General features: G+C 43.1%; 2 protein-coding genes across 19 annotated transcripts in view; one reads left to right on the top strand and one right to left on the bottom strand.

The window, feature by feature from the left end:
• CUNH9orf3 (chromosome unknown C9orf3 homolog) overlaps positions 1-8,044 on the top strand; it is a 307,749-nt gene extending 299,705 nt beyond the window's left edge. For 12 of the 18 annotated variants that reach the window (XM_025197654.1, XM_025197660.1, XM_025197662.1 and 9 more), the window contains one exon: positions 763-1,730. Coding sequence is in view for 3 of the 18 variants with exons in the window: in XM_025197663.1 (XP_025053448.1) it covers positions 763-819 (57 nt within the window). In the remaining 15 variants the exon portion in view is untranslated. The other 6 variants (XR_003092784.1, XR_003092780.1, XR_003092782.1 and 3 more) reach the window with 6 other exon arrangements.
• The window catches only part of FANCC (FA complementation group C), a 103,179-nt gene continuing 98,350 nt past the window's right edge, over positions 5,061-9,889 (bottom strand). The window contains exon 15 of the mRNA XM_006018451.3: positions 5,061-5,115. The gene's annotated coding sequence lies outside the window, so the exon portion shown is untranslated. The remainder of the gene's footprint in view (positions 5,116-9,889) is intronic.

Below are 9,889 nucleotides of genomic sequence, written 5' to 3'. Positions count from 1 at the left end.
AGGAACAGGAGTCGAGCCCCAAAGCAAAAAGATGTACCTTTTCTAAGTGCCCATGAACAATTTAACACTTGTTTTCTCTCTGAAGTCAACTCTGGTTCAGACTGTAATGTTCTGATGATGAACACCAGGGGTTGTGAGGTGGTGAAGCTACCTCAGTAATCCAAAAACAACTGTTGGCTTTTTACTTATGGTAAAACATGTAAAGGTATGTGGTTATACAAAATGGTTGTAGAATATTGTTCATTATACCAGCTTTTAATCTGTTTATGGCATTAATTTCATAGTCACTTACTGGCATCTTAAATTTAGGGGAGTTTTGGTTTTGGTTCTTCCCAACAAATTAACCTTTCTTCTCCAAAAACTGTTCTGATGTCTACAGAGTGAAACTGTAATTGCCTTGCTGTACACCCGTGTGACTGTCATAGGGTAGTAATAGGAGAAACTATGCTCCCACATCGTGGGAAGTAAAGAAGTGCTCTTTTAACTGATGCTAAGTTATATGGAAGAGCATATGACAGTCATATGAATATCAAGTAATTCTCATTCACAACTGTCTTCTATAAATACTGTGCCAGACCATCACCTGGTTTAAATCAGGATAGCTCAATATACCACTTGACAATGTGGCCCACTAACTATATTTATAGGACTTTGTCTCTCTAACCTAAAGAGTAACTCCCTTTGAAATACTGGGACAATAGAATATACAAATACCTCTTTATTGTGACAGAGTAATAAATTTTACTGCTGTTTCCGTTGCAGGAAAGATCACAGAGAAATTCTTTTAATATACCTACTACTAAACCATGGTGGTACTAGGATTTCATTGACCCTGGACATCAAAGGAAAGATTGTGACTGCTAAAACAATCACCTGACAGAAACATTTACCTCTCAGTAGTTATCTTTTCCAGAGGCTTATTGCGACCACGCACTGAGAAAAAAAAAAGGATGACATTATTATGACTCCAGCTACTTGCCCTAGCATAAGCCATTTGATGATATTTATGGTTACTAAGCTCTACTGTATCACGTTAGAAAAGCTGCAGTTTCCAAATACCAAAACAGCACAAGTCTGTTACAAAGAGGTGCTGAAGACTCTTGATTTGAATAAGTATTCTGTATGCAGTTCAGCAAATGGGCCAATATAGAAATAAGACAATTTGTGAATCTCACACTAAATGCCACAACCTTTAGGAAACTCTGTAGAAGATTTGTGTTTTGCTTTGTTTTATTTTGAAGGCAATTTAGGTGGATTTCTGAAAATGACTCGTGATCTCTTGAACTAGTAACCTAATGGATGTCTAGGTTAGACATAATTGACTCTTAGTTTGGTGTGGAAATAATCTGAAATTGTAGCTAGAAGACACACAATTTAAGACTAAATTTGCTGAAAAATGACTGCAAATCATTCATCTAGACTGGAAAAAAAATTGCAGCTACAATCTTGATCAGCTGCCTTTATGTCCACATAATTCTATTTAATGTACATTGGGCAGACTCTCCATTACCAGAAATGCTTTTTTCTCACTTAGTGTGAATAGCAAATGTATCAAATGCAGCTCTTCTCCCCCATGAAATTGCTGCTTGAGTGATTGTGGGATATCAGTTTTGAGGCTCTTTCCAGACAGTGGGCCTCTTAGAAAACAAAACAAAACTGTGCACACTTGCTTTGTATACTTATTTTACCTCAATGAACTCTTATACAAATAAAGTATTTTTTTATAAGTTGTGTATATTTTTAACTATAGTCATTTCATAACACTTACTATAGGTTTATTTGTTCTGTTAAAACTTCTCTACTCCTTTATTGTGAAGGAGGTACTGAAATTAATTAAATATGCTTGGTTAACAAATAGTGACAGGAAAAAATCATGATAAGCAAACAGTTAAAAAAAACCCTCTTGTAGCATAAAACCTGTGTCCTACTGGCATTTGGTTCCATGATGATCTCAGGCACAATGCAGCAGAGCTGGTTACTTTCTCGGGATGGTCTCTGCCACACCAGAATCCAGAAACATTTTCAGTTGCCTAAGGCAGTGGTTCTCAGCAAGGGTGCCATGAAATCCTTTTAAGGGTGGTGCGTAGTATTAGTACTGTTTGGTATGCAGACATCTACATCCAATTCACAAAGTAAACCCAGAGATTTCTAATAGGGTCCATAGTGTCAAAAATATTCTGACCCTTGCATGACAGGAGAGTTGTTTATTTTCCAAGGGTGCCTTTTTAGAGTAAAGGTTGAGAACTGCTGGCCTAGGCTATAGTTAGGGACCTACTCAAATAGCAGTTTCGCAGAAATTGCAAAATTGGGCAATGTTCACAAAATCCACAGGGGGGGAGGGAGGGAGAGAACTTATTATAAATAAAATGCTGATGGGGGGGAGGGGGGCTGCAGGTTCAAAGGGGAGTGAGTGAGGGAAATGGCTGCAGCCCCATCCCTCTCTGATCAGTGGCGAGGGCAGGGCCTTATCGCAGACAGCCTTCTTAACCAATCAGTGGCAGGAGGCAGGGCCACTGAGGCCCATCAGCCAATTGCGGGAGGGGACACTGGGATAAGCCTGTGAAAATGGTCAGCCCTGCAATCTGCCCGTAAGTCGGCTGCCTGTGTCCTTGATTTGAGTAGACCCCCTAGCTATAGTCAGCAAAGCAGCTCAGATTCAGCCTTTCAAATGCAGTGTCACTGCAATCATTTTATTCACAGTTTATACTTGCAGGGTCCTACTAATAACACAGATGTGCCCATTTCACAAGGAAAACAATTCAGAATTGAATAAGGCTGACTTAGACGGCACCCCAAGCATAAGTCAAGCCCTGAGCAGTATATGTGCAATAATAATAAAAGTAAATTTAAACCATGTAAGACCACATTGCAAGAAGACTTCAAGACAATCTCCCTCTGCCCTCCTCCTGCCCTTCCCTCTACTGGCGAAGAAACTCCAACCAAGAAGACAAGAAATGTTATAATTTCAACATAAAAAGCAAGCTATTTGGAGTACTTGAATATGTTGCTACTTGAACTGCAGTTTTCCCTGCCTTCAGCTGAGAAAAGCAGGGGAATAATACAAGAATTCATGCCAATTATTGCATCCTCTGACATTTACTCTACGCACCTCTGCATGTTTATGTGCTAGATCTTCAAAGAGAAGGCAATAACAATTTGCTTATGGTAAAGATAACCCTCCAAAAGAGCTGTTTTTATTTATTGCCTTACAGCACACCTCACTGTGGAACAAGCAGCCTAGCGACAATCAGAATGTCAGCGGTAGACTCTGGAGTTGGGAGGGGTGAGAAAGTTCCTACTGTAACCATCTAATAGGAAACACTGATTGTCACTCTCCAGCAGTGTTGTTGAAACCAGCTTTCACTACCATGAAGCAGGGGCAAGCGGCGTGGGCAGCCTGTGTGTGGGGTGCACAGCAGATTGGGGAAGGGCCAGGCAGCACAGCAGCAGGTAGGACTGGAAGCAAAAACCAGAGCCAAGAGATCAGGAATAAAGCAGAGGACGCGATTAGGAAAAGGGGATCAGAGTAAACTCGGGGAGAGTGTGGAGCTAATTTGTGGCATGCCTTCCAAAAAAGGTTGTCCCCCACCCCCGTCATAAAGGGTGGGAGTTACAGAACAAACAATGTACAGCAGTAAAGGAGAATGGCCATGGTCTTCCAAATTAAAAAAAACAACAAACTGACTGATGAACAAATATGTTGTGTTGCTTATGGTTGACTATGATTCAGTTTTGCTGTGCTTGGGTAGGCTGCATTTAACAAGAGTACACACAGTTCAACAATATGGCCATAAGGAACTTTAGTCTTGTAATGGTACAAGTCAAGCAAGATGTAACGTAGACCTGTAATGTAACAATGCATATGACTACAGTGTAAGCAAGAGATACTAGTTAATAATTGAGGAGCTCATGGTGTTTTCGTTTATGGTTCAGGTAACAAGTAAGTACAAAAGCAAAGGCCCCCTTATTTATTACCTTGAGTGTGACCTTATCTATAAAATGGCAAATTTACTGTTGATGTCAAACAGGCAATACAGTTAACACTTTTGGAGTGGCAGACCTAAGATAGATAAGATTTTAATGTGACCAACATAAAGTGCATTTTGAACCTAAATAGTATGCACTGACCCCTATATCTCTTGTTAAGCACTATAATATACCATAAATGGAAAAGAATCACAGCTAGAAGAGGACCTGTGCATTTTATAACTATGTGATTTGCCTTAGAGTTGACCGCTGTTGCAAAGACCTATTCCAGAATCTGTTTTTTTAGTTAAAAAATGTGAGGCCAGATATTCGCAACTTTGGTTTGCAAAGTGCCTGCAACAATAGTTCCAAGATACATGAACTATCACTGTTCAGGTCCCCATTTTGCAATTGCATGGCTTTCACATTGAGCTTTCTGTAGTGACGCTGTAGAGTTCAGCATTTTTTGCTGCTTAGTGCACTGTTTGGCTAGAACCAGGTTCCCAACATATTTTTTCCATCACCCAGCCTTTCTGGCACTTCTCTGCACCTTTCTCCTTAACAGAGAATTAACTGCATTCCAGTGCATGCCCCCTTCACTGTTGCATACCATCGAACAGGCTGTAGGCCAGATGTCAGCCTAGGTGGAGCCAGAAATGCCAGTTGGGCATCTAGGCAACCTGGAGAATTGAGATGCACTTGAGGCTGAAGGAGCCGAGAAACAGGTTACTGAAGTTGACTGCAAGCTTCTCCCTCCTTTAAGGGGAGGACAGTCCAAGCTGGTCTGCCCAGACAATGCTGAACCTGCTGAAGCCTGTAGAGCTCGACCATCTGGAATACACAGTACTCAATCATCAATGAACATTTTCCACTCTGAGCCAAAGCTTGCACAGCTCAACCGGGAATCAACGACCAGTTCTTCATGGGGATACAATAAAACAGTTCATTTGTGCAGCAGACTACACACAACACTGGCTGTGAAGATGGAGATCAACTGTTCTGTTGCAGCAACGATGACTAATGGGATTTTAGGCACTACTAAATAGAATACTACACGTAAAACAAGGAATGCTGCTGTTGAAGATGATGATTGTGGAACGCTGGCTGGAGCACTGCAGCTGGCTTCAGACATTTTGCCTCCATCAGGATCTATCAATCATGCAAGGTTTGATAACATTAGTAAACTCATCACAACTATGGAGAATTTTAATTACAATAAAAAGATTAAAGGGTATTTTTACCCTGAGCAATGCAAAAGGATCAAACTATTAGAATTTTTTTTTTAAACCACATAAATTCAGGAGAAATATACTTACCCTTAACAGTATTTACTGAGAAATGGCAGATGAGATTAAGATAATTTCCTCTCACCCTGATGGGCTAATTCTAAACCAATTCCTTTTCTCTGTCATCCACCCCCAGATTTTGACTCGACTTACCAACCAAACCCATCTTAAAAGCACAATGGGACTTTAATGCTGAGAGAGAGATCAAGGTAGGCCCTCCCCAGTCCCTAGAAGGCAGAGAAGAATCTCTCTTACCAAAACTCAAAAGGTGAGAAAAGGAGGAAGGAGCACCTAAGAACCAACAAGTGGTGCCTGTTGGCTCTTTCTGTTTTGTACACAGCTAGACATCCTTTTGCTCCAGAAGGCCACAGATGTGCTGCTTTTCTGGATGCTTCCACCATAAGGCCAAAAGCCATCCTTTCCATTTTCTTTTTGACCAAGAAACTTGAACAGAAATATAGAAGAAATAAAATATATCCCACTATGCCTGCTGCATCCCACAGAGATTCTGAAACAGAGGGTGCAGGGCTGAGGGTCTGAAACAGCAGCTCAACTGGCCTTGTGGCAGGCTGTGCTAGGGATATCTGAACAGTGGGTGGTATCGCATGCCATATGTGCTGCAATACTAGCGTGCAGTGGTGCAAGTTAATCCTTTTGTGCTGAGAGAGGGATTTTTCTGGTGCATAGTATTGCTGGCTACAAATCCATCCGTTTCTAGTGCCAAAATAGCAAGGAAATTCCATACCTTCATGGGTTATTTTTACAAATGATTTAAAGGAGAGGAACTGATGTCTTTTGGCATGCATGAAATATCTAAATATGAGGAATGTTTTCTGCAGTTTTGGATTATTTAGCATGTTATAAAGATGTCTTAACGTGTAAACATTTCCACAAGGTATCATCCTTCACTGGGAATTGCCTTTGAACAAAATAGTGTATTGGTTTAAACTACGATTAAAGCAAATAGGCTAGGTCTGTCATTCTAGTCCCTTCCCAGTCAGCTAAGTGCCCAGATTTGATTGTCTGTCTTGGAATTTTTGGCACAGGCACAGTACAAATTCTGTTTCTGGCCACGTACCCCTGTGTGCATAGACTAGGCAGGCACAGTAGGCTACCCATTGGCTGGGTACACATCCTGGTTGGTGCCCCTTATGCACATGTAGTAGCCTTAGTTGCCTAAAAGTGGTGACCAAAACTCACAACTAGCAGGACTTGTACCAAGGGAAAAAGCACTCACCTGGGAAGCTGGAGGAGCTGTATCTAGGCCACTCCATTCCCAGAAGGTGTTTGAATCTGGGTCTCTAGCTTCCTAGTACAGCACTGTAACTAATACCCCACAAAAGGGCCTTTAGCCAGTTTCTTCTCTGGCAGTCTTGGGAAGCTAGCCCTCTAGGAAGTCAGTAGAGGGAGAAGGTGAGGGAGGGGTGGGGCCAGAAGAAAGCAAGCCAAAGGCTGTGCACCTCAATAAAGTAGGTTACTGGCCCAAGAAAAAAGAGCCCTGGATTTCAGCCTAAGCTCTTACTACCAGTGAAGCAAAAACTTTCTCTCCCTCCCATTTTTCCCAGCAAGTGTGGTAGTGGCTCAGCTTCAAAAGGTGCACCAAAGAGCCTGAAATGCCAGACCTCTGACATGATAACTAGAGTACTGTACTGAGATATCAGAGAGACCTGAGTTCAAACCTCCCATGGCAAGGTAGACCTAGAAGATGGCTTCTCCAGTGACTGCCCTAGCCACTCAGCAATTGTGGGGATTGGGGGCAAGTCTTGTTTATTTTGTTGCCCATTGTCATGCCTAGGCTACATGCATATGCAGCCCGGAACAGAATTCCTGCATGTGCATAAGTGCCACAAATGCCATTTACGCTACCAAATCTGAATACTTAGACAACCAGGAACGGAAGAGACTGCCACCCACAGCTCACATAGGTGTGTCTACAACATGCAAGGAAGGAAATAAGAATGTTTTAAAAACTTATGCTTTTGTTAACCTCTACTGTATTTTCCAAAAATTTTAACCAAGCAGAAAGCAGAATTTAATTTTCGCCAAACTAGCAGGTTTATATTAGTTGAGTGTTCCCAGGAGAGGTCTCAGTCATGCCACCAGAACAAAAGCAAACTAAATCCTTTTTTCTTTATTTTTTAAGTCACTTAGCTGCTACATTTTTGAGTCCATAATTTGCATTCACTTTTACTCCTTCTCCTGGGCACTGCTGTTGCTTTCAGCCCTGTAGCTCATTCTGCAGGTATACTTGCTTTCCTGCTGTTTCTGTTTCTACATACGTATCAACACTTTCCTCCGAAGTCTGGTGGTAACAGCCTCTGCACCAAGACAACCTGCTCTAAGGCATTATTTGTGCCCTGTGACACTTTCTCAAGCTTAGTTATATCACAGTGCCAGCTCTCTTTGTCCTTCTGTCATTCCTGTACTTCTATTATTTATTTGTTTTCCTACAGTGTCTGAGAGCCCCCAGGCAGGAGCCAGGGGCCCTTTGTGCTATCTGCTGTACCAGTACAAAATGGAATCAAGTCACAGTGCATCAGCAGTCATTATAGTCCATTCTGCATCTTTTGTTGCTTTTAGCCCATTTAAACTGCAGCTTTAACCAATTTAATAATTTCATTCCTGTTTTTTAAACTGCATTAAAAAAGGGTATTCCCCTCTGCCCCCCTGTGCCTTGTTTGGTTATTGCTTGGTGTCATCTTTGACCCTGAAGTTGTCCATCGCCTTAGGACAGCTACTTAGCTGCATCATTGCCATATTCTCATGTGAGAGTCTGTCAGTTCTACTTAGGCTGAAACCCTCCTTAATACCTTTTCCTCCTTTCTTTCACTATGACAATGCTCTTTTTGTATACTCTCTCCAGTTTTCCAATTCAAAAGCAGGTGTGAGAGTGCAGTTACATCACCCGATGACACATTCCTCATGTGTTCAACAATCCACGTCAAAGCTGTCCCTGTTATTTAAAAATCCTCTCCCCTTTACACAGTCTTGTCGAAGTGAGGCACGAGCCTCTTAGGGCAGAGGCAGATGTATCACTGAAAGTGTTTTGAAGTGGAATAGAGTGTGAAACATTTAAATAATGGAGAAGCAAAGATTTCTGTGGTTGACATCTTGTACTGGTCCAACTGCATGGTTAGGATGGACTAAGACCAGCTTTCCAGTGCAGGGCTTTCTCTGTTGGGTCATTTTGGAATGGAGTGCTTCATCCATAGACAGATGTACAGCCCCTGCTACCCAAAGCACTTCCAAATTGCTATGCCGGCATGCAGCAGTGCTCTCCTGCCACAGGCCACTAAATGAGGCTGGTTGGTCCCTGAGCTCCACTCACCCCTGTCCCCCCCACCCCAGTGGGGTGGAGACAAAGCGGAGAGGACAGTCAAATACGGCTGCCTGCATTCTGGTTGCTGTGGGCACAACAGTGCACAAAACTCTGGGTGCCACAACTCCCAGTGCTTTGGGAGCTCAGTACTACCCATGGTGTGGGGAGCCCAAGGGTGGCAGAGGGAGGAGCACTGCATTGTGGGATGCCTCGAGGACCAACCTAACATACACAAGTGTCTAAAAATGAAAAACTACAAAATAGCACCTTTGTCTTCCAGGTAGAGTTTTGTTGCCCTTTGGAGTGTTTTATCAGGCACCAACACACTCACCTTTGGAAACATTTCAAATGTTTCATCTGTCCACAGGCCTAGGTCACAACTTTGCACATCATTTCAAATCTCTGCTAAAGACACATTACTCCCTTGCCCATAGCATACAATTTCTCCCTTTTTGTATTAATCACAGAAAAGTGAAGCATTCTGGCACAAACGCCGTTGTGAACGATGGTCCCTTCTACCAGGAGTAGAAATTCTGAAGCATTTGTTCCAGAGGAGCCACAACTGCAACTTCAGTTGACCTTGTTGGCACCTTTTCCCAGAGTACACCAAACCAGCTAGTGCCAGCAGGAGCTTTATAAAGACCATGATTGTAATGCCTAAAAAAGCAGTTATTCTCCACTAGGGCTGTGCGAAGCTTCGGGTGCTGATTCGATTCAGAGGAAATTCGGCCTGATTCGGTGATCAAATCTCCGAATCCAAATTGAATCAGGAGACCAATAAAAAGGTCTGAATAGATTCAAAGCTCTCCAAATTGATTCAGAAAAGATTCAGAGAGCTTCAGAGATTCTGGCAGTCCCCACTCACTGCTGCAAGGAGCTGGACCCAGATTCCATGCCGGTAAGTAGGAGGCGGGGGGGGCACCATAGGGGGATCCCTGCCAGGCCCCTTCCCCTGTTTGCTCCCCCAGTCCCCTGAGCACTCCCCTGATCCCCACCACTCTCCCAGCCTCCCCCCACATGGCTGCTCTTCCTGGCCCCAGCTCTTTAAAAAAAAAATAAATAAAAATCCCTGCACTCGCTGCTGCAGTGGCGGTCAGGGCTTCTGGGGGCTCATGGTAGTGCGGGGCAATAGGGTGCAGGAGGGATCGCCCTCCACCTGGTAGGAGCCAGTGAGTGCAGGGTCTTTTTTTTTTTTTTTTTTTTTAAAGAGTTGGGACGCTGGGGCTGAGAGAGCGGGCAGGGGATGGGGGCTCATGGAAGAGTCTCCCCATGCAGTGGGGTGCAGCGGGGATTGCCTCTGCCACCTGGCAGCAACCAG

Source organism: Alligator sinensis, unplaced genomic scaffold, assembly GCF_000455745.1.
Source record: "Alligator sinensis unplaced genomic scaffold, ASM45574v1 scaffold240_1, whole genome shotgun sequence".
Classification (NCBI taxonomy): Eukaryota; Metazoa; Chordata; order Crocodylia; family Alligatoridae; genus Alligator; species Alligator sinensis.
The sequence above is the reverse complement of the archived record's forward strand: the minus strand, read 5'-3'. Positions and strand labels throughout refer to the sequence as shown.